Source organism: Colletotrichum tamarilloi (assembly GCF_030869305.1).
Source record: "Colletotrichum tamarilloi strain Tom-12 chromosome Unknown Scaffold_79.1, whole genome shotgun sequence".
Taxonomy (NCBI): Eukaryota; Fungi; Ascomycota; class Sordariomycetes; order Glomerellales; family Glomerellaceae; genus Colletotrichum; species Colletotrichum tamarilloi.
This window is the reverse complement of record NW_026849462.1, coordinates 60,252-85,014: the sequence shown is the minus strand read 5'-3', so window position 1 is coordinate 85,014 and position 24,763 is coordinate 60,252. Positions and strand designations below refer to the sequence as shown.

Genomic DNA, 24,763 nt, shown 5'->3' with positions numbered 1-24,763 from the left:
AACCCGGTCTTGGTCAAAGACAAGAGGGTCTCTAGTGGGCTGATTGGCACGCTTCCTCGCCGCGTCCCAAGCTGGAAAGCCAGGGTCTATTTTCAGCATGTTTCTGACGTCAAACAAACTCTGTCTTCAAAGAGCCTCTTCCCATTCTGGTGAGGTTCGGCCTGGTTGGGAACTGAAAGACAGCCCGATGGGTTGTTAAGCCCCTGCCACAAATATGGGGTCCTCTAGACGCTAGCTGAGCCATGAGATCATGAGGACCGTGGAGATATTGAGCTGTCAACTTTAACGGGTTAGTTGCCGGGGCGAACGGCTAAGGCGAGGTGGGTTGCTAGTCAATACGAACAACTAAGAACAATTTTCCCGCCCTTTCGGCTCCACTGACGAGCCTCTCGCACACAGGCGAACACGAGATGTTGAAGTTTCTCTCCAGAAGAGAGGCGGAGAGATCGACTTTGAGAGTCTTACGATGCCTCGAGTAACCTGTATATAACCATTGCAACATCGCTGCTGAAATGTTGTAATACTCCTCATCACACTCAGCTTTATCAACAACATCAGCAACATCATTAACCTCCATTTTATCTACACCCATTCATATCTACAATTGACATCCTCGGCATCTTTCAATCACATTCATCTTATCTTCAATCAATATGATGAACAAGATCGTCTTCGCTTTGGCCATGGCCTCCGCCGCCGTCGCGGCTCCTCTCAATGCCCGCCAGGACGCCTGCCAGGACGCCTACAAGGCCTGCATCGCCGCTGGTACCCCAGAGGTTGCCTGCTCATGCACTTTGACGGCCTGCGTCGGTGAGGATAACGCTCGCAACCGCGAGTACTGTGCCTCCGCGACAGCCAACCTCCCCAAGCCCACCTCTACCGGCATCCCCGGCGGCTGCAACCCGGCTCATCCCGGATCTTGCCCCTCCTCCTACTTCACCTACACTACTGCCACTGCTACCGCCGCTCCCGCGCCAACCTTCACTTCCATCTCCGGAATCCCGGGTGGCTGCAACCCTGCTCACCCCGGTTCCTGCCCCTCCTCCTACTTCACCTACCCGACCTTGTCCGCCACCGCTGTGCCCACTCCCGCACCCACCTCCGGATCCGGCGGAAGCGCCCCCGCCTACCCCAACCCCAAGGCAGTCGAGGGCAAAAAGTGGACGATCAAGGACATGACCCGCTACTGCGGCGAGAAGAACGACGGCTGCGACTACAACTTCGCCATCGAGGCTGACGGAAAGACTGAGCGCTGCACCGTCATCCGCATGCCCGGCTCCAACGCGGCCACCGAGAGCTGGTCCGACCAGCCCTGCACTTCCGGCTCCAACTTCAAGGTCTCTTGGGGCTACGTTGCCAACCCTGCCCCTGCTTTCGCCGTCGTCACCGTCGTCAACGGCAAGGAGCTTGCATGGTTCGGTGTTTCTGACATCAACGGCAAGCCTGTCACCACTGCTCCTTCCAGCCCCTTTGGCTCCGGACAATTCGGCAACCTCGGCCCCGAGCAGGTTTACACCTACTAAGTGGCTTTGAAAAATCTCATACAAAAACTGCATTCATTGATTTTAGCGACTATTGATTTGATGATACGATACACCGAGGCATATGATACGAAGCATAGAGAAGGTATCCAAAACTAGACACTCATTATGATAATGTTAAATACTCCCTGTACATTATAGATGTACAAATACACAATCCTTAAATATCATTTGCAAAGTCTTCCGCGCCCAGTGTTTCCGCTGCCGTGATGCTCGTTGACGTAGAATCGTGTAATTGCTCTCGGTTGATAATTGTGTACAAAATCCGCATTTCGTTCCATCAGATTCCACGAGTACAGACATGTCCTCACCGGACTGATTCATACTGGTGTTGATAGTCTGGACGTATGTCATGGTACAGATTTGTGCACGTGGCTAATGTGACTCCTCTTGTATGAAAGTGCCAGCTGAGATCGCGGACTCGCCGTGGTAAGAAATAACGGGCAGATGTTTTGGATTTAGTCGGAAACCTTAATAAAGTGTGTAGTCCACTACATATTTGCACAAAACCCATCCAGCTTATTGTACCAGAGACTGCACAGACTCATCATACTGAGTCAAGAAGCTTTCACGGGGAATTGTATGTTTAAAGAGTAGAAAAGGGGGAAATTGGAGCGTGATAAAAAGCCAGTGACGCGCCGGAAATTCGACCTGTTTTGTGTGTTCCCAACTTTAGCAACGACTTCGCGAACACCCGAGTGCTCCTGAGATATCTGCAACACGCAACGGAATCGTAATTAGGTACATCAAATCTATCAATCGAGCATCAGCGTTTGGCCTCTGTCGCAACCATGAAGTTCATTACGGCAATTTCCTTCTTCTTTGCTGCGGTTGCATCCGCCCAGTCCTGCGTCGGTACCGAGCTCCAAGTTTGTGACGGCAACAGAATCAAATTCTGTAACCTTGCAAGAAACAACGTCTTCGATGTGAGCAATCTTATCCAAAGTCGTCAGTACCAGATGCTTACCCTTTCTCTAGTACATGGACTGCGGCAGTCAGAAATGTCATAACGTCGTTGGAGGAGCAAACTGTCAATAGTCTGGGCGTGGCACTGAGCTTGGAGAGGGATATGTTGAATGGAATGACGTCGTCAGACATAGAGATACTGGAATAGAAGTCATTGGTCTGGGCTAAGGCCCGTTTTGCGTACGTCACGAAGCACGGAATTTTGATTGTGAGCTTTCCCGGCGTAGTGTGAATGCCAAATCATCATTAGTGATTTCGTCGGGGCTTCCGTGTAACTGCCCGCTCATTGCACACTCTTGATTACTTTGCGAATGGAACACGCTTTCAAGTCATGGGCTAATTCAATACCGTTCAAAAGTCGTGCCGGCCATGTCAGGTGTACATATGACAGCGACGGATAGGTCGGAGTTTCTACAAACTGGGAATGGTGCTTGGCCCCGAGAACCAACACTAACATCCCGCTCAACTTAGAAGTCCTGGGTCACGGAGGGACCTATAGAACTCAGTTCAACGATTATCAAAGTATACCATGTTCTCGCTTGGCCACGTCACATTGCCTCAACTAGGTTGAATTTTGATGCATGCCCGGGACCAAGCTCGATATACTAACACTGGGTTCTTCGCCCCTACTCACATTTTCCATAACTAGTTCATCTTCATCTACCTTACCGGGAGGAGGGGGCAGGTCGCTTCCCCCATAATACTCGAAGTACTATCGACAGTAGTAGTCCCAGATACGACAGTTACCAGCCAGATTACCGTCGCTAGACAGTTATCAGGAGTTTTAGGAGTTATAGGTAGGTCATATTCCTCCCATACAAATCTAAGTAAAAGCAACATTAAGCAAAAACACATAACCAATAATAAGTATCATATCAATTCAAATACTACAAACGCCTTCCCTATATCATCATAACCCATAGTATTTTCCTCAGAATTATCATAGCACTAGTACCGTCAGTATATAACTATCATAGTATTACTAATACCCTTCAGGGCTCTCGGGGGTCTCCTCTCGCTATTAGTAGTACTACTACTACTCAGGGGACTCTTCGTACTATTAGTACTACTATTAATACTACTACTACTACTACTACTACTCTAGCCACGCGCCTACCAAGTCAATATACTCCTTATTACCGGGCTCGGGCTAAAAAAAAAAAAAAGATTATTAATTAGTCATTTTCTATTAATAAAAAAGAACTAAAAGAAGACGTACATTTACTATAGCCGCAATAGTAATATTATCCTTTGCAAACTCTACCTAACTAGCGGGCTATAATAGCTCCGGGCTCGGACTAAACTCTGGCATAGGGCCTTAGCCAGCTTCCTCAGCCTCTAACTATTATATAGTAATTATTTAAACCCTATTAGCCCGCAGGCTAAATCCTCTAACTCTAATACCCTAAAGGGCATAGCGCTTAACTATAATATCAATAATAATAATAAAAGGGCTCGGGCTATCGCTTCTATTAAAAGCTATAATAAATAAGCGGGTAGTCTAAATAAAAAAAATTAGCATAACTAATACACTATAATTTAATTTAATAAAAGGGCATTATACTTAACAAAAAAAAATATAATATATAATATTTAATATAATATATATTTTCAACATAATATATAATATATATATACCTATAAACATCGCAAGATTAGTAAATACGTAAAAACCTACTACAGCACCTAATACCTACCCAACCGCCCGTCTAAAACACCAAAATTAAAAAGCCACTCTAAATAAAAAGCCTAGCAAATTTAAACATTATAAACATTATATAAAGCTTATCCACAGCCGCATAAGCTATAAAAAATAAATAAATAGCAAGGATTACTAAGCAGCTAAACAAAAGGAACTATTATATAAGTAATCAGTATATCAATAAATTCACACGTCACTAAAACAAATATCGTATAGTCAGCTTTCATAATCAATATATATATATATATAATTAAAATTAAATCAGTTACCCACGCCTAATACGTCTCTAAAAAACGGGCCATAAGCAGCGCCAACCCGCCTCTAGGCAAAGGACTATATACTAAATAGCATACTACTCATCCTCCTCTATAATAATCTACCTCGTAACCCTCAAACCTAAGCCTAAGTTCATAATCTAACATATTACCCCTTCCTCCCTCCCTATAGCCTCTATATCTTCTTATATATCCGTTATACTAGCAATAAGCTATACTAGTCTCTCTATACCAAAGCAAAAAAGTCGAACTTAAATAATATTAATACCGCATCGATATTAAAAAAAATAAAAATTAAATACTCAAATAAGTATATATATAATAAATTAACCACAGCAAGCGCTACGCTACGCAAAAGGAGAGCTAAGTAAAATACTAATTATAATAGTAATATTAAACTCATCAGCTAACTCGTAAACATTATAAACACTATTTATTTTAAAATTACGACGAGAGCTACTAATACTAGCAGTATTAATAAAAAGATTATATAGCTCGGTCTACGTAATATTACTAACAAAGTTAAATATAAAAAAATAACTACTAATATTCAAAATAAAAAAACTAGGAGTAGGCCTAAGTAAATAAAAACTAAAAATAAGAGCCCAAGTAATATAATTAATAAAAGGTAATAGGAGAGCCTTATCGTCCTATATATAGTAACAAGCATAACGCTTAATACCTAAAATATAACTACTTATAATAAAGTCTTTTTCTTTCTAAATAAAAAGCTCTTTATTAATATTTATAAAGCACTCTATAATAACGAGGCCCTTATAAATATTATAGATCTTAGTATAAAAGTTCTTATCTATAATACGCTTCTTATTTTTAAGGAGATCCTTATTAAGCTCCTTTTTACGGTTAATATACTTAAATATTATAAAAGTTAAAGTAATAAAAATAATATAAATAAAGTAATGAAATAAGAACTATTAATTAAGGAAAATAACTTTATAATTAATAAAATACTTAGCAAAATACTAAATAGTAATAAAAATAATCTTACCTAACTAACTAAATAATAGGTTACGCATAGTTTAACGAGCGCTAATATTATTATCCGGATTATTAAGCTTAGGGTATAGTTTAAAAACCTTAGCATAATTACTAAAAAAGTAATTATACTAATTAAAAAAGTAAATATAAAAAAACTTATATTAAAAATCGTAATACTAAGTAGCGCATAGCTTATAGAGCTTAATAACCTCTTTAAATAATAAAATATAATCCTTAAATACCTTATAAATAGCGTTTATAATAAACTTATTATTATAAAAAAAGAGCTAGTTCTAATAATATTCTAAATCTAACTTATTATATAATATAATACGAGTCTCTTTAAAAATATCGATAAGAGCGTATACCATACTAATAATAACTATAAGGTTATTAACCTTCTTAATAATAGCTTTTTTACTACCCTTTTTAATTTTCTTAAGAAGAATATTACTATTAAAAAAGATAAGAGTACTATTATTATCAATAATAAAGCGCTAGTCTAAAGTATTCTTAAGAATAATACTATTAACGTAATAGGCTTTAAAAAAAAAGCCGGGGTTATTAATAGCTAAGGTAATAATATACTAATTATAATTAATAACCTTAGTAATTAGAGCATTTTAATATAATAAGTTAATTAAATAATATTAAAATAAATAAAAAGAGTAACTATAATATTTACTTAATAAGTAAAAAGGGTTTCTAAGGGAGGTAGTAGCGCAAAGTTAATTTATATAGCCTCTAGCTTAGGCTCCGGCTCTTTATACTTAAGCTCCTTATACTTAGGCTCCTTATACTTAGGCTCCTTATTATATAACTACTATTACTACTACTTAATAAAAAGGGACTCGTTATACTTAGCCTAAAACTAAGCTCTAATAAAGTAATACGCATACTTCTTACGCTTACTACTTCTACTACCTCTTCTAGCTTAACCACGGAGAGGCATAATAATTAATAAGGATATAATAAATAATATATCATAAATAAATAAAAATATATAAAGCGTAATAAGTAAGTTAAGTAATAAAAAAGTAGGCTATTTATATCAATCTAACAAACTAACTTATAATAATAAGTATAAAAAAAAAAAAAAAAGGAAAGTTTAAAAGCGCGGGTAAAGGGCTAAATAAATTAATTTTTTTTTTTCCCTTCTTACTTAATAAGTACGTACAAATGCGAAAATTAAATAATTAAAAAAATAAAATTAATAAACGGCCCAGGTAATAATAAGTAAGTAAATCAATAATAAAAATATAAATATACGCCTATAAATAATAATAATAAAAGTATACTAGCTCGGTAAGGGCCCGGTTAGCTTAATAAGAATTACGTAACCCTACTTTTACAACCTCCTTCTACTAATTAACTACCTAACCTCTTAACCTCTACCCTTCTAATACTTACCATAAGCATCTTACTAACCTAACGCATCGAATCTATTATTAAAAAAACAACATAAACACACAAAATGCCTCAACTTACTATAATAATAAATAAACGTAAAAAACTTCTTACTAATACGCTTACGGACGATATTGCCCTAAGTTACTATTAAAAGGCCCCTTAGCTTAGTACTAGTAAAGCATCTTAGTTAAATATTAACTAACTAGTTTCTTAACTATAAAATAATAATAATAATATTAATATAAAAATAGAAGCTAATATTAGCTACTAAGTAGACGCTAAAATAAATAATAATAATATAATAAATAATATAGAAGATAAGGGTAACATATTTAATACTAATTCTATATATACTACAAATAAGCTCGTATTTTAATAAGGATAATTAAGATATAACTAATTATAATCTAAGCGGCGTAATTAATCTTAATAATATCGACCCTAATAAAGTTAATAAAACTAAGGCTAACGGTAATTTACTAACTAAATTTAATAAAAAAAAAACTAACGCTACTAAGGTATATAATAATTATATCCTTAAAAATAATATTAATAGCCTAAAAACCTAGCTTTTTAATAAAACCGATGATAAAAATAATACTTTCCCTCTTATAAAAGACTATATTACTATTTACACTAGCCCGCTTCTAAAAAAGCGTATAATATAAAAGTTTTAAAAACTTAATAATAATATCTTAGAATTAATCCCTTATTACTAAAACAAATTTATCTAGCTATTAAACTTTAAGCTCGGGCTTAGCCTTTTCTTTTATACCTTTAATAATAATTATATAAAATATACTACCCTCTATTAACTTCTCTCTATTTTTCTTAGTATTAAAAGAACTACTAAATAAGCTATTAAAAAGCTCCCTATATAACTAATATCTTTAAAAAACCGTATTTCTTAAAAATTCCCCTTAATCCCTATATAAAAAGTAGAAGTACTACTAATACTTAAAAAGCTCTCTACAGTACGAGTATCCTATAAGTTAAATAAATAGAAAATTATAAAAAGGGGTATTATATTAAACTTATTTATTATTAACCCTTAAGTAATATTTACTAACTTCTTATTATTTAACGTAGCTAATAATATATATTGAAAATTAGTATATTTTATTAATATACTTATTAAGCTTTTCGAATTATATAGCTAAGCATTATTAACGCGTACTATATCTAGCGAGTTCGCACATATTATTAATAACGAAAATAAAAAAACTAATATAATTTTATTATTAAACTTCGTTATATACTAATACCTCGACCCCTTTTATATTTATTAAAAAGCTAACTAACTAAATAAAAAAAAACTACACTATAGTTACGTCTATACCATTAACTATAATTATCAAAAAGACTTCTATACTACTAAAAAGGATAATATCGCAATTTAAATCTAAAAAATCTTTTTCTATATTAATAATCAATACCTAAAAATAATCCCAAAGCATCCCTTCTATAATAATAAAAGTTATACCTAAAACAATAATAAAATAATTATTATAAACGAGGTTACCTTTATCCCTAAGGAGAGCATAGTTAATATAATTAATAATAATATAATATACGACTACTTCTCTAGCGAGACCATAACTAATCTAAGCCTTAATACCGAATAAAAACAGAAGTTTAAAAAGTTTATTAAATACCTAATACTAAATAATTATAAACTCATTATTTAATAAGTATAGCGCCATATATCTAAAAATCTAATTCTCTTAGTATATACGCACCCTATCCATACAAAATTAGAGCTTAAGATATATAATTAAAAAATATTTAAAAATTAGGATAAGTTCGATATAAAAGTCTATAACTATCTAATTATATATTTTATTAATAGCTTTAGTATATATTATAACTTATATCGTACCCTTATAAATATATATATAATAATTACTAAGCTCTAAATAAAAAATCGACTCTATTAGGCTAACATCTTCCCTCTTACACTTAGTCCACATAGTTCGAACTTTAACAATACTATTAAAACATTCCAGTCCCTAGCTAAGCTCGACTATAATATTAAGTTATATATTAATAGTAAGTACTATATTATAATCGCACCAATTCTTTACTATATTAAGAACATATTATAGTAAGATAAGAATAGTAAATTCTAAAATACTCAAACAAATAAGTTTTACTACTTCTATTTCGTTAACAATTTATAAAAAAATAGTAATAACCCGGAGTCAGTACTAAATTTTAATATAATTACCTACGAGCACTATTATTATTAATATATAATTATATACGAAGATATAAATAATTTTATAATAGTAGCCTCTCGTAAGTAATATAAAAAAATATAAGGTATTATAAAAAAGACACTTACGCTAGCGTCTATTACCCCTATATTAAACTTAATCTTTTTATACCCTCTAGATCTTACCTACTCCGAATATTAAAGCCTTGCTAAACTAATATATAATATATTACTTAATAATATCCTTACTATATAAAAATATAAAGAATATACTTATATATTACGTATTTAGCCCTTTTTACTAAGTTAAGAGTACCTATAATTACTACTTTATTATTTTCGTAATTATTCCTTAATAATAAATACTTATTAATTAGTCATTACTCCGGGCTTATTTTATAACTTTCTAATCCCGCATTATATCTACCCTAAATTCATAAATACTATATAAAACTAGCTTAGTAATATTATTAATAATAATATCGTTAACTTTATTATAATAGCTTATACAAAATTAACTAAGTTAAATAGTATCCTAGTTAATACCAATATTAATAAAGCTAATTACAAGAATATAATAAGTATCGTTATTAAAGCTCGCAAAATATATTAATAACTCTATTAAATCACTAACTAGGCTATTATTAATAACCCCCGAGCGTAAAGTACTACTAATAGTAATCGCTAGGGCTTAATAATACCGCTACAATAGCCCTTCTATTAACTATAAGTTAGGTTAGGATCAGAATATACATAGCCATTTACTAAGCCCGTCTTACGTAATATCTCTTAGTATATAAAACGACAGTTAACCTAGCCGCTGCCTATCCCTATAATAAAAAATAAGCCTAAGCCTAAGCCTAAGTAAAGACCTATATCGCTTAACAAAAGAGCTAAAAAGTATATATTAAATATAGTACGGCTAAATATTTATATAAGTATCTATTACAAAGCTATTGCTAAGGAGTTTAAAATACCTATAAATATAAACATATTATTAAATAAAAATAAGCATAAGTAAATAAGGGGTATAGTAATATCCCTTAACGTCTATTACCTTATAATATATCTATTATTAATAGTTGTATAAATAGTTCAAAATAATAATAACCTAAACGAACTATACTAATATCAAAAAAATCCTATTATTAAAAGTTAATATATAAATAACGTAGCGCTTCTTTCTTCGTAATACCTTTTACTATAATAATAATAAGCTCACTTATTAAATATACTAGCTCTATGATAAGGCTCCGATATTATTTAATAGGGTACTACCTCGTACTAATAAAAAAAATATAATATACTTATAAAAAGATCTTACTAAAAAAAAAGAGCTAGCGGGTATTATTAAAAAAAATAGGGAGTACTATAATCCCACTATTATTAATCAAATTAATAAAGCATAGTACCTAATTAACAAAAGCGAGCTTCTACCTACTAAAAATACGAACATATTATAAACTTTTAAGTGAGCCCTACGCTCAGCCTACGTATACTACTACGGATATAATAAAATCTAGAACTTCGGATATAAAACTATCTAATAATTAAACCGCTTCAACTTTATAAACAGGTAAGTACTAACTAATATTTACTTATTTACTTATTTACTTAATTAAGTCTTATACCCAGTAATTCGAAGCATCTTAAGGGCCCCGGCAAGGCCCGCAAAATAAGGCTAATAATATTTAAGGCCCAGAGAGGGGTTACTAACATCCGCTAAGGGGCCTAAAATAACCTTTCCATCTCTTAATTAATAAATTCAAATAATTTCATTAATTAAACATTAAATATCATTTCGTAGTATTACCCTTAACTAAAAAAAAAAACTTTAAACACCGCATATCTACGCACTATCGAAATACATAAAGTACAAAATCTAAAAAAATTATTACTATAATACAGGCCCTAATTTTAAATCACTTTTATTATAATATTAAGGTTTTTAAAAAGTTTTTAAAGTACTCTCAATATACCCCCAAGTCTTTTATAAATTCGCAAAATATCCGCTATTACTATAGCATCGCCGCCCTATCCCTCGTCAACTATATAAACAATATTCGCAATAACTTCATATTACCTACCTATAATAAAAAAAATTACTAACATTCTTCTACTTTAATAATTTCCATTAGTATATCTTCGCTCGCAGCGACCACATTAAGTATATAAATAACAACCAGTCCACAATAAGCCATATCAATCACATCTTTGTTTATAAAATACATAATTTACACCGCATCTTCATTATTATTACGCTAATAAAGATCTTAAATAAAAAGGACTATATACTTAACTTATACAAAGTACGCTACCTTAAAAATTAACCTACTATCATTAGCATCAATATCATCTAGCCTAAAAAGCTATACTTCGTTAAGATCCGTAATTACAATATCTAAGTTAAGTAACAAGTTAAGTAGCTATAATATACTTAATACTATATAAATACATCCCCACTACTATAAGTCCGACCATACACTAATACATCCATATCATAAGCATCGGCATCGGCATTATACCCTCGCCTACCTTATATATCCGAGAATATTAAATAAATAAAACTATTTACTTCCAATACTTATAACCGCGAGAGGCTAAATAGCTCACCCGCCTAATACTAAAGAACTTTACGAGTAGTAATAATAGTAATAGCACCTTAACACCACGATTTCTAAATAACAAAGTAAGTTAACTATTACGAGCGGCTTTATTTTTTTATACTAATAAGTCCGTACATAGACTATATATTTATATTATCTCGCCCACTAAACTATTTCTCCAAACTCAATAGGGATATAGTATTAAAATTAGGGGTCTAACTTTATAATAATAGTAATAGTAGTAGCGTCTAATAAACTCAGGACTTAAAAGTTTAACTTTAGGGATTTTACCTAGAGGCATAAGTAGCCACAATATCCGCGCATCTATAACAATATCATAATATATATAAGCAATAGTATATTAATATATTTATCTAAATATATTAATATCCGTACACCCCGAGCCCTAGAATTACCCCCCAGCACAGTCCCCCAATACCCCACCTACAACTCCTAAAACTCTCAACTACTCTTAAACAACCATTAGCACACACATAACTATCGTATATATTACTACTACTACAGAATAAGTAATAGTATCTTATTCTATAGTAGTAGTATAAGGTCGCGCAACCATATTAATATTCTCAATCAATATATTCCCTCATATGCCCCCGGTAAGGTACATCTTAGACCCAACCTTGGTGCCATTATTCGGAAGTTTAGCCCTCAGCAACCCAAAAGGACGCTGTCTTGTGTCTGTCCCGGGATAGACCGCCGGGCCGAATGCCAGCTGATTGTTTGTGAAGTAGATATAGCCATCTGTGGCAACAGAGAACTTGAATTCCGCCTCAGTCAACCAAATATGTCCATGATGGAATTTAGAAACAGCTGGAGCTTACCGTGTCGGCCCAGTTGATTCTCGGATCTCGCAAAAATACCTGATCAGTCCCATTCTCGGGGTTGAAGAAGTTGATTGCGTTTTGCTCGAAATTCCCGTGGTAAATGAATCCATTCGTGTCCGTCTCAAAACCGTCAGAAAGACCCCTCTGACTCTCCGTCACAACTGCTGCTTGAGCTCGTATCTCTGATGTTGGACCATTGTCTCGTAGACGTTCCGTGGGGATACTGTACAGGTATCGGTTGCCAACGCCACCAAAGTACAACGTCTTGCCATCTTTGCCGAGAGCGATTCCATCAGCACCAAAGGTCAAATGACCGGCTCGATTGCCTGCCTGGTTCGCGTAGAGCTCACGGCCCCAGACAAATGCGAGAAACTGTCGGTCGCCTTGCACGTAAGGACTTCCGTCAAGGTGCCTCCAGGATTCACCAGATCCGAGATCGACAACGATCAAGCCTGTCCGGCCCTCGCTCGAAGAGTCCGTGATGTAAGCAACACCTTCCCCGCTGCTGGTTAGACTAGGATCCAGGTCAAATCGCACGTCGTTCAGGTATGTATCCGGGTAGGCGACAGTATTGGGAAAGACAATAGTTTTGATGACCGAATTTGTGGTCAGATTGACGCCGACTAGCTTTGCGCCACCGACGCTGGCAGGGACGAGAACGCCCTGAGGTGTCAAGACCCTGCCAGTATCTAAAATCCAAAGGCGATCCGCACTGTCAATGACCACGCTTTGAACCCCAATCAGGTAGTTCTTGTAGTTCGCGCCCGTTGGAGGAGTAGTGGTGAAGTTGATTGCGCCGCCAGGTGGATTGTTGAACTCAGCACTTGGGTACGGCTTCTCGATATTGTGTTCAAAGAGTTCGGCAACCGTGTACTTGCCGTTGGTACCATCATTTGTGTTATTTGGGTCCAGACCACCGGGGTAATTTGAAAATCTCCGTCCAGTTGACGATACGGCAACGCCTATTCAAGTATATTAGCGTAATGCGCGAGTTTTCTTGACTTTGTGACATTACCCGTGGGCCACTGGTCGTTGTACAGATGAACGACTTCGAGGGACGGACCACTTCGTCCTGAATCAAAGATGAGGTTCTGCGCTCTCGCTGAAAAAAGACTAGCCAGAGTTGCGACCAATGTCAACTTGAGAGAAATCATGGCTGCTGAAAGCTTGAACTAGACCTGCTGCTGTTCTCAAGTGAGAGCTCACGGGGCACAACGCGTTTTGGGGCAGTAAATCAAAATGACTATTGCTTATATGCACTCCCTCACCTCGGAGACTTCGTGACCCATTGGATCCATGACGCATGCATCCACGTCTATTCACATCACCTTGAGGATTGCAAAGCGCCAAAATTCAGCGTGAGTGGTCAATTTTCTCATTCCTCGACTCGCAATTCTTCAGAGTTCGCATGCGGACACTCGCTTAATTGCCTGTATTTAGTCGCTAACCACCACTGCCGTGGCACTAATTGTTGGCGCTACCACACCATGAGCTCATCTTGCGGGGAAGCTAGGAATTCAGTATCCCAAATCGGCGCGTGAAGAGCGTGTCCGTGGGATTGCAGGTAATGAGTGCCCGTTGGAAAACATGTTTGCTGCCTGGTTATTGTGCACTATGACGAGAAAGGGTCGTCCGCGAAGCTGATGGAAATAAGTTGGTTAGAGGAAAGTTCAAAGGCACTTCTCGTCTAGTGGGTCGATGTTCTTACAATGTGTTGCCGAAACCATCATCACATACTAGACGTCCCTGAACGGGACTGCACTGAGCACCATCAAGTACGACTCTGCCTCCGCTATTATCCTTGGCCGGAACACTTTTGGCCGGTGCAGCAATGGCGGATGCCATGAAGCTGCTGAGAGCAACGATGATAAGGGAGAACTTCATCTTGAAGGTGGTGCTTGGAGAGCTGCAAGAATTACTAAATTGAATGAGTGTGTTGTGATGTAAGGTGCTGGTATGCTTAGATCTGGCCAGCCAGGAGCGATGAAATGTTTTTGTTTGTGAAATGAAAAGCCCGCTTGCAGGAAGTGACGACACAATATTCCAAAGATGAAAGGCCCCTCGCGCTTTTAATGTGACTTTAGGCAATTCAAGCTTAAAAGGAGCGATCAATTCTTTTGGTCGAGATGAGACGATGTCAGGGTACAGTTGAGACGAACACCCCGGTCACATCCCACTCGGCTGTCAATACGAGCACATCGCGAGTATCAAACCTCTCCCCCTGTGTTCCACAGTCAACCGACAACATTGTCTCACGTTACCCCACACGCCTCAGGAGTAATGTTTCTGCCTTGAATTTTCCTACTTGAGAAAGTGAAGCACTAACTTTTTGTACCTCTCTATGCTTTCAATTAACTTTGGCACATGGATGAACTTGTCGGGCCCGTGAGCTACCAGGATGGACCCTGGACCGTACAGCACCCTGTTGTCGCAGTACTCCGCCTTGAGTCGAGGTACGTCAGTCCCGAAAGCCACGGGAGCCGCATCAAAGCCGTCAATCTCCCACTGCAGTAGCGCTTCGGGGTACTCAAAAACAAACTTCAACTCCACGTCTGGGTGTCGTGAAACGATCTCGGCAACCTTGGTCTTGATGCCGGGTAGGTCGGAAACCATGCGAACCTCGCATAGTGCCTTGGCTGACGGGGCGACGATGTTGTGTTTCTCGCCTCCCTCGATAGTTCCGATGTTGAAGGTGGAAGGGCCGAGGAGGTCGGATTCGGGCCAAGTTGCTGCGGAGAGGTCATTCAACACCGCCAGCAATGCAGAAGTTGCGCTTTTGCCGAGATGGGGGTATCCTGAGTGACTACATCTTGGCTTTAGTAGAGCTTTTGGATGAATTCAATCTCTTCGCGGTTGAGAAGGGTTGACTTACCAAGCGACGCCGTTGGCGATCACCTCAAACGCCACCTGCCCCTTGTGACCCTTTGCAAGTTTGCTCTCAGTCGGTTCAGCAAAGATGCCAGATTCCCACTTTAAGCCCATGTCATTCGCAGCGATCATTCCGTGACCGCCGTTTTCTTCACCGACAACAAACAACAAGGCAATATCTCCTTCCTCCTGTATCTTGGCTTCCTTTTTCAGTTCTTCTGCAGCTAAGATCTGGGCTGCCAACGGGCCAAGGTCGTCGGACGAGCCTCTTCCCCGGATGATATCCCCGTCGATCGTTAGCGGAATATGCGGTGGTACAGTGTCCATATGGGCTGTGAGAAGTACCCGTGTCTTGCGCGAAGAGCCAAGGTATGCGTAGACATTATGGCGAGACGATTCTGGTGAAATGGGTATTCGCTCGACAGTGTATCCTAGCGAATGAAGATGATGTTCTAGGAAGACACCAATGCTTTCCTCAAGTTCGCTGGTGCTCACGATTGACATGAGCGACTTCAACAAGCCCACCACGGGGTGATCCATGATAGCAGATGCCATAGCTTTCAATTGGCTTGGAGTCTGCGTTTTAGAACTACCTCTGACATGTAAATGAGAGGAGCAAAATGCTGCGATGAATATGGCTGGGGCGGACCCCTCTCCGTCAACACAGGTACGGAGTTCATAGTTAGTTAAGAGAGACTTCCCCAACCGTGCATTAACACCCCAAATTGTGAGTCACAACCAACCAACAGTCGAATGTGGATCTATCGGCGGGAACCACTTTGTCGGGCTTTGGTCAGTTCGGGCCAACATCCGCCTTGCTCGGGATAATTTCCGCGTTGGTTTCTTGGTGCCAGATATAGATGCTGTAGCCATTTCAGTCAACCGGACTTAGAAAATCAATGCCAATGACTTTTTCCAAATACTGGGTTCTACTTCGGTGGTGCTAAAGTAATTACGTGCAACTGACAAGAGTTTTACCACCTCAGCCAGCCCAAGCTGCAACCGGCTGACTGCAAGCCTCCCTAAAGAGTTCTCGTCATAACGTCGAAAGAGGAAAGCATTCCCCAAATGCTTCTGATTTTGTCCACTGCCCGACCTGAAGTCGACGAGTGTTTTACCAATGTCGTGAAGGGCCTGGCTTCATCAGTCGTCTATGGAGTGTCTACACCGAGTTTGGCAGAATCTGCTCTCTCCAACTGTTGCAACATAGGTACTGAGAAACAGCAAGTATGCCGAACATGGCAAACGTCAAGCTAGCTTGGATCCACTTTGGGACTTGGTCATTTATTGGATGCCATTTGGACAAAGCTTTACCGATGCTCTAGGCATAACGCCAATGATCATGGCACACTCTACCTACACGATAATGGACGGAAATCCTACTTGCACTGCACTAAAACCCGTGGCGCAATGGTCTCCCATCACTTTCCTATACCTTGTCTCCAGCTGGGCGGCTCAGGCCAGGGAGTAGAGCTGATTTGCACGTTGGGATCTCCCGAGGTGGGTGGATTCCTTCTCAATCCTCCGCTTGGTGAAGATCCCCAATCAACGACGGGTAAATCTCACCGGGCTGTGCTGATGTCAGATTAAATGTCTCCGCCGGGTTAGCGTGGCATTAAGTATCTCTAATAGCTTGCAAAGGTAGGCGATATTTTAACCTAATAAGAGGATGTGCCCTTCCTACCTGCACTCTGTAAATTGGAAGCATTTGGGGAACACAATTGGAGACATTTCCGCTTTTCCTCCTCAGCATCACGAAAGACCTTTCTCTCCTCCACATGGCGAACGACGACTCGAAGCCCGTGGGTGGCCACGTCGGCGTTGTCGGCACAGGGGCATTGGGACTTCTCGCAATAAAGAACCTCAAGGAGCAAGACCTAGAAGTAACCGCGTTTGAGCAAAATGATCACCTCGGTGGGCTATGGCACTTCTCACCCAGACCAGATCAAGTCACCGCACTTCCAATGACATCTTTCAACACCTCAAAACAGATGGTGAGCAAGGCTTGACTTTTCTGCATTAGTGACGTCAGATACTCATGCAAATATTAGGCGCACATCACAGACTTCCCCTTCGCGGATGGTAAACTACTTCACCTACACCGCATGGGTATGATCGTTTCTAACGTTGCCATGTGGCCTTAGATGATGCAACACACCCTACTGCGAAAAGTATTGAACGATACCTCGAAGCTTACGCAAAGGAATTTGATCTTCTGCCTCATATCAAGTTCTCTACCAAAGTCAGCAAAGTAGAACGAGATGATGTCAACGGGAAATGGGTTATACATACGCATAACACACTCCCAGGCATGGAGACTGGCCTTCAGAAGCATGTGTTCGATCGAGTTGTGCTGGCCACTGGAATCGTCAACACTCCAATGATGCCAGATATCAAAGGCATTGAAAAGTTCGAGGGGGAGGCCAAGCACTCGATTGAATTCAAGGACCCATACAGATACTCGGGCAAAAATGTTTTGCTTATCGGGATTGGGGCTACAAGTGCTGACACGCAGTCGTTTCTCAAGAAGGCAAACGCTCGCTCGATCACAATCAGTCATCGTCAGCAGTTCTATCTGGTAAGTTGCCGGACTCTCGGATGTAATTCTAGCTTGTGAGGGTATGGTTCTGAATGCGATCACAGGTCCCAAAAATGGTCCGGGGTAACGCTTTTGACCACAGCATGACGCGCCGTGCCCTCACAATCTTCCGAAGTCTAGGTGATTGGTGGCCTAGAGCTTGCGCCATGTTCTTCACAAACGCTTTGGATAGCGCCCGAAGGAAAGCATATCCCTGGCTCAGCAAACATCCGTCGTTTGTGGCTCCCCGGGTTCTCGCAAGCGCAGAGCATCGGATTCCGGTTCTATCAAATGACCTCGCTGAGAACTTGAGGGATGGTATCACTCGTACTGTTCCTGGGGTGAAGGGAGTTACTGGGCCCAAGTCGGTCACTTTCACAGATGGTACAGTTCTAGACAATATTGATGCCATCATCATCTGCACGGGGTATGAGTACGATTTCTCGGTCATCAAAGGCCCAGGTGACCCTACCGACCCTGCAAAAGCTCCCGATCATTTTGAGCGCATCAACGCAACTCGATTCAAGGACCCTCATGTCCAATTCGCTCGCTTGTATCGAGGGTTTCTGTCAGAGGAGTATCCTGAATCACTTGCGTTCATCGGCCACTTCTTCATCCTGAAGGCGCCATTTGTGTTCAATGACCTCGTCACGATGGCGCTCGCCAGCCTTTGGAGCGGAAAAGTCCCTCTTCCCTCCCCCGACTTAATGACAAAAGACATCAACAGACACTACGACACCGTTGTGGATACCCTTGGACGCGGGCCGCTACCCCACCTGGGGTTTAGGATGTTCGGCAGCGACACCTACACATGGTTGAACAAGGTTGCAGGAACCGGGGTAACGGAGAGGGTTGGCTGTTTCAGTATGGAGGCCTGGAAGCTTTGGTGGAGCGACCGAAAGTTCTACAACTTGCTCATGGACGGTGCCGATTCACCGGCGGTCTACCGGCTTTTCGAGACGGGGCGGGGCCGGAAGGCTTGGCCGGGGGCCCGCGATCAGATTCTGAAGGCGAACAGGGAGGTGAAGGAAATGGGCGAGGAGTGGAGGAGGAACAACAACGCAAAGTCAAAGTGAAATTGCGCCCCTTTGTGTACCAAGTATTTGACAGCGAATCCTCTTGTGTCATCGGAGTAGGTACTGTCGTTTATAGGCAGCGGTAATCAGTCTGAAATGAGGTATACTATTCTCTAGGCCCCAACGCCTGTACTCAACTGTATGTCTTATTGTTAATGAAAAGTCATGCATGTCTACTGGAATAAGTAATAGGAATCCACTACTTCGAGCGTTCCTATACTTTCACGTGAGGGGCGATAGTGGTGGTCATCAGACGATCGGCTATTCGTGAGCCATTTCAACAAGCATTGATTACTCCACTTTCTCCGCGGCACGACATTGGGGAGAGCAATGTCGCCATCACCGCAGCGAAACCGGAACAGCCAGCGGCATTGATATCTGCTGTCTAGGCACAAGGTACGAGGTTCAATCTCACTAGAGCTAACGAACTAACTCAGCGTTGACCAGCCGATTGAGCAGCATCTTCAGATAGGGCAGAGTTTCTGTGCTTTCAGCCGTCGCAGAAGACATCTGGCACACCTTGTATACCACTATGGCCACCGTCACTTTGACCCGTCCAGTGCAGCCGGACATCCAGTATGCTCCAGACTATCAGAAATTTCAGGCTCGGACTGCGCGCCGAGTTCAGGAGCCTGGTCTTCCCAAAAGCCTCCCTGAGGGCCTTCCGCAGAAGTTCACGAGCGATATGGTCTGGGAGGGAGCAACACTAGCCAACGAGTATGATTGGACATATGCCCTCACAACAGAACAGCTTGACGAACTTGACGCAGCGCTCTCTCACTTCAGAGGTATGATGGATTACCTCACATGCAACCCGCAAGATAGCAACCTAGAGCTGATCTATCCACGAAGCGCTGAATTTGCCGCTCGGCCACATCAATCAGGAAAACTTTCCCCTGCCCAAGCTTCATCCCGAGCTTCGAAAGCTCTCATATGAGTTGCACAATGGGCACGGATTCTTCGTTATCCGCGGCCTTCGTGTGGATGAGCACACAAGAGAAGATAACATCATCATTTACGCAGGCTTGTCTTCACATATCGCACCTCAACGGGGTCGCCAGGACAGGCAATACGACGGGAAGCCAGCTGATGTAGTTCTCACTCATATCAAAGACTTGACTTTGACGAAGGACAAGGGCCAGATTGGCAGTCCTGCCTACACTGCGGACAAGCAAGTATTTCATACGGATGCCGGAGACATTGTCTCTCTGTTTGCTCTCTCCACTGCTGCGGAGGGCGGCACGAGCAAATTGGCAAGCATCGCGAGGGTTTACAATGAGATCGCTAGTACGCGTCCTGATCTCATCCACACCCTCACGCAAGACTGGCAGTTTGAGGTGTAAGTAGCTCCATGGTAACGAGAATGGATTGATGAGAATGGATTGATGTAACGAGATGAGTATCGGCTAACGATGTGTATCATTGCTAGTTTCGGCAAGCCCGAGAAGTCTTTCACTTCCCGACCTCTGGTGCACTACCAACCTGCGACTTCAAAGTCGCCTGAGCGCTTAGCTGTGCAATACGCTCGTCGATACTTTGTCGGTTACGGTGCGCTTCCCCGAAGTGACGAGATCCCACCGATCTCCGAGGCACAAGCGGAAGCACTTGATACTCTTCATTATCTTGGTGAAAAGTTTGCCGTCAACCTGGATTTCCAAAAAGGCGACATTCAGTACGCCAATAACATGGGTATCTTCCATGCTCGTGATGGCTTCACCGATACCCAAGAGCAACAGTAAGTTCATGCCTCCACTATTTACTGGCGGATTCAAGAAGGGTATCGTGTTGACTGGTTGATTTTCAACTGCCATAGGCGTCATCTGCTACGACAGTGGTTGCGCGATCCAGAGTATGGCTGGGAGACGCCAGAGCCATTGAAAGAAAGATGGGCTCAATTGTACGATGGCATTACTCCAGAAGCTCAGATATTCCCTCTAGAGCCATTCATCCGTAGCGAAGGAAACAAGAGTAAGGGAAGGTCATAAATCAGTTATCCGTAGCTCAGTCTAGGCTGTCAAGAATGTATGCCGCTTTGGCTTCTGGAAGTCGCATCTGGGCAACGCGCCCATGAACTCGACGCTTCCAAATCGGCCCAACCAATGAATTGCTATTTCTCTAGAGGTGCATCCTAAATTTATGAAATTGGGATCCCGGAAAAATATGGTCGGCCCGGTGTTGGCTGGGGCTTGGGCAAAGGACGTGCCAAGAGGCTGACGTTCGTACGCAGATAGATTCACTAGACAGTAAGAATTGGTTCCCGGAACAGCGAGAGGCCTATTCACGAGCAAAAAAGCAGAGGTACATTTTGAATCATACCTAGTTGGCTTTCTTCCTCATAGCTATACCCCCTGCAATCCATCCCAGATGTGATGAGGACTGCAGCATTGTTCGCGATAGCCAGTCAGCATTGTGTGCTGCTTGCTGACATAGGAGGGCTATCGTAACACTTTGTGAACAGCAATAAAGCACAAGCCATAAGAAAGGCAGGCCTGGGTCTCCGGGATATTTGATGCTATTCCCGAGAGCATCGCATACCTTTGAAACTAGTACTGCAACCGAAGGAGGAAGAATTCAAGTAATAAACCGCATAACAATAAACCAAGGATAACAGCCTGGAAGCCCAAGGTTTTGGTTGGATTTTCTTCTTCCCCGCAAATGCTGCTACTATTATTTCTTTGATAGAGTTGACATAAAGCCTTGTGGGCGATTGACAGCCCGACTTAGAGGCCTGAAACTCGGGACACTCCATTGAACGGGATGGAGATCTTGCGCATACGCTTGCAAAGGGAGGCAACGGGTCGAAGGCCGCTTACCAGAAGGCAGTAGAAACACCAGTTTAAAAGCAGTCGCCATCAGGTTATCACATAGAGTGCACTTACGGTGATATTTCTTAAAGTCAAGCAGATGATTGGCACCAGAATGTCTTCGACTCGTCCGCTTCACATGCTGCATCAGATTCAATGACTCACTGTAACATGAACTGACGACTTAGCATAGCTGCATCGGTCCTGAACGGCACCGGTTATGTCAGCCTTGCCTTTATCTGCTGGACAATCGGAATATTGATGGCTCTGGCAGGGCTAAGCATGTACGTGGAGCTTGCAAGCTACGTCCCTAATCGCAGCGGCTTAGAGGTCTTGTTTTTCGAACAAGCTTACGCTCGACCGAAAGATTTCTTCCCCATGTCATTTGCCGTACAATCAGTCTTGCTCTCCTTCAGCTATGTCAACGCTATCGGTGAGCTTGCCGGGTTGTTAGCCGCCCAAGTTTCTAGAGTTAGGTTGGCAGGGAGAGCAAGGTAAACGGGATGGGATTGCCGTCGCTGATGAGGGCCAACATCGATACCAACATTAGAAGAGGTTCAATTTGCAGGGGCTTCAAGCGAGCCTCGGCTAAACAAAAGAGCCTTTTATGAGCAGCGTTGGCTATTTGATTTCAACAGTCATGTATGAGTCACCAACATGCCAAGAATTTCCAAACTTCCAACCTCAACGAAATCTGCCTGAACGAGGTGGAAATTATCACGCCACTTTTGTGGTCACAGCAACAACAACGACAACGACAACCATCTGGACGGTGGTGATAGCACCCAAAACACCGCTCCAGTATCAAGATTCATATCAAGAACAAGTCCTTTTTTTCAATCTGCTCAATTCCCAATTCACTTGTGGCGAAAATACAAACCATCTCAATGGCTTCCCTCACAGATCTACCAGTCGAGATTCTCGACCAGATTTGCACCTCACTCTGCTGTCATTGTCGACAGCACAAAATGCAGCTAGACAAGCCGAGCGCCGCCGTCAGCTCGACAGAAGACGACGGAGAACGGCTTGGACTACGCAATCTATGCCTCACATCACGGTCACTACGCCAAGTTGCTCAGCCAGTTCTTTTTCACGTTTTCTTACACCACTGCACCATGAGCACCATGAACTGGACAAGCGAAGAAACAAACTTGATACCTCGGTTGTTCCAGTTATTGAGAACGATCAACGAAGACGTCCATCTTTCTTCTTGCCTCAAGTCCATCGATATCAATGCATTTGAAGAGAAATGTATTCTCTGTTCACCTTCGTTAGAATGTGCAACTCAGGAAGAAATCAGTCAAGTTACGCGATTGTCGAAAAAGACAGGTCTAGATATCAATCCCGCCGGCTTGGACCACGATCTTCTCCCTGAGATTCTAATCCAATTCTTATTGATTATGACGCCGAATCTCCAGAACGTCAGCTTGTGCGTTCCACGTTGGTGGATCTTTTACCCGTTGAGAAAATGGATCAATAAATGGAGGCCCAAACTAAATGAGTCAAAAATACTGCTGGGCCAGGTACGACACATGGAGCTGGAGACTGAGAGATATAGCGACGACACGTGTCTTGAGGACTACCATAAAGATGAGGATCTTTGTCACCCGATTCCTGATCCCATTGAACGACTACTCATAGACAGTGCACCGAATCTCGAGGTGTTGTCATGTTCTGCTGGAGGGCTGGAGGGTCTTCCGAAGTTGCCATTGCTCAGGTGGCTGCACCTCCGCATGGAAGGGTCTTGGAAGGGAATGTTGCCTAAATTAATGGATCGCCTACCGTCCCTGACACATTTCAGCTACTCGACCAGCAACTTGCACTCTCCCACGCCCAGAGAGATCCAAGACGCCCTCCATAATCACCAGGAGACTCTTCAACATCTCACTGTGATCAATCGGTTTGGGGAGAGCATTGCAAGTGATGATTTGCGAACGGATCCAAGCCGGCCATACTCAATGACCTCTCTGGCCGGTTTCAAGGCTCTCGAATCCATTAACCTTGATGGCTATATGATCTGGCCGCATCGGAGGGACGGAGGCACGATACAAGAAATGGAGGCGGACTTGCAGCTTCTACCGAACTTTTTGCCTCAATGCTTACGGCAGCTTCATATTGATGGCTGGGGTAACTATGGAGAGGAGAACCTAAGGTCTTTAGCTAAGGCTATGGCAAATGTGGAATTTCCCTACCTGGAAACGGTGATCTGGGGCATCGTTCATGATCGCCGGCTCCTTCGGCGTGGGTCTTGCAACAAAGCGTGGGAGATGGGCATGGATTGGAGGGAAATAATTACAGAGAAAGTTGAAGACCGCATACGCAATTGTCATCAGGAAGCATTTCCAAACTGGGGAGACGATTTGTTGGGGTCTGCTGCGAATGAGGCTGGCTGATGATCAATTGCTCGCTTCAACTACCTACTCATATAGCATCGAAGCTTTGCGTCGTAATATAGGGCTGTAAATGTCCGAACCGTTCTCAACACCATGTACTTACTCAGTATCTTGACCGGCCGTGGGCCAGTTACCTTCCTGATGAGAATAATATGACAAGATGATGAAGCGTAATTATCAAATTCAATTGAGTCTTGAACGGGCTTGAGGCATTTATGATGACACATTCTGCACAAATGCTGTGGTCAAGTACGTGCAGTGAAGAGGGATAGGGGAGCTGCGACCTTTCTACCACGAATTTGCTAGAAGGGAAAATTGATTGTTCAACCACATTGGAACACATCTCGACATTGACAATGATCTTACTCTTCCCACACGCTTTAGGATAATTTGTGCAGTGAAATTGTCTACTGAAAGTCAAAAGCCGACGTTGCAATTGCACTAAAGTTCTGTTTGTTTGATATGATCACTACAGTACCTTAGTA

General features: G+C 41.2%; 8 protein-coding genes across 8 annotated transcripts; 5 read left to right on the top strand and 3 right to left on the bottom strand.

Annotated features, from left to right (window-relative positions):
* Positions 1-653: 653 nt before the first annotated feature.
* On the top strand, positions 654-1,523 carry CTAM01_12597 (uncharacterized protein; the record flags this gene model as incomplete). The annotated part of the gene is made up of 1 exon (XM_060528602.1): positions 654-1,523. One exon carries the CDS (start codon positions 654-656, stop codon positions 1,521-1,523), a length of 870 nt encoding a protein of 289 aa, XP_060376756.1.
* Positions 1,524-2,332: 809 nt separating this feature from the next.
* CTAM01_12596 (protein kinase) lies at positions 2,333-2,579 on the top strand (the record flags this gene model as incomplete). The annotated part of the gene is made up of 2 exons (XM_060528601.1): positions 2,333-2,467; positions 2,520-2,579. 2 exons carry the CDS (start codon positions 2,333-2,335, stop codon positions 2,577-2,579), a joined length of 195 nt encoding a protein of 64 aa, XP_060376755.1.
* Positions 2,580-12,318: 9,739 nt separating this feature from the next.
* On the bottom strand, positions 12,319-13,713 carry CTAM01_12595 (major royal jelly protein; the record flags this gene model as incomplete). The annotated part of the gene is made up of 3 exons (XM_060528600.1): positions 12,319-12,492; positions 12,557-13,521; positions 13,575-13,713. 3 exons carry the CDS (start codon positions 13,711-13,713, stop codon positions 12,319-12,321), a joined length of 1,278 nt encoding a protein of 425 aa, XP_060376754.1.
* A 458-nt stretch (positions 13,714-14,171) lies between these two features.
* On the bottom strand, positions 14,172-14,443 carry CTAM01_12594 (uncharacterized protein; the record flags this gene model as incomplete). Its single annotated transcript, XM_060528599.1, has 2 exons — positions 14,172-14,199; positions 14,268-14,443. 2 exons carry the CDS (start codon positions 14,441-14,443, stop codon positions 14,172-14,174), a joined length of 204 nt encoding a protein of 67 aa, XP_060376753.1.
* Positions 14,444-14,860: 417 nt separating this feature from the next.
* CTAM01_12593 (uncharacterized protein) lies at positions 14,861-15,967 on the bottom strand (the record flags this gene model as incomplete). Its single annotated transcript, XM_060528598.1, has 2 exons — positions 14,861-15,362; positions 15,432-15,967. 2 exons carry the CDS (start codon positions 15,965-15,967, stop codon positions 14,861-14,863), a joined length of 1,038 nt encoding a protein of 345 aa, XP_060376752.1.
* Positions 15,968-17,205: 1,238 nt separating this feature from the next.
* Positions 17,206-19,081, top strand: CTAM01_12592 (uncharacterized protein; the record flags this gene model as incomplete). The annotated part of the gene is made up of 4 exons (XM_060528597.1): positions 17,206-17,421; positions 17,479-17,509; positions 17,572-18,005; positions 18,071-19,081. The coding sequence occupies 4 exons, from the start codon at positions 17,206-17,208 to the stop codon at positions 19,079-19,081; spliced, it is 1,692 nt and encodes a 563-aa protein (XP_060376751.1).
* A 532-nt stretch (positions 19,082-19,613) lies between these two features.
* On the top strand, positions 19,614-21,066 carry CTAM01_12591 (TfdA family Taurine catabolism dioxygenase TauD; the record flags this gene model as incomplete). The annotated part of the gene is made up of 4 exons (XM_060528596.1): positions 19,614-19,869; positions 19,934-20,420; positions 20,511-20,816; positions 20,895-21,066. The coding sequence occupies 4 exons, from the start codon at positions 19,614-19,616 to the stop codon at positions 21,064-21,066; spliced, it is 1,221 nt and encodes a 406-aa protein (XP_060376750.1).
* Positions 21,067-22,772: 1,706 nt separating this feature from the next.
* CTAM01_12590 (uncharacterized protein) lies at positions 22,773-24,278 on the top strand (the record flags this gene model as incomplete). Its single annotated transcript, XM_060528595.1, has 2 exons — positions 22,773-23,546; positions 23,784-24,278. The coding sequence occupies 2 exons, from the start codon at positions 22,773-22,775 to the stop codon at positions 24,276-24,278; spliced, it is 1,269 nt and encodes a 422-aa protein (XP_060376749.1).
* Between the last annotated feature and the right edge of the window lie 485 nt (positions 24,279-24,763).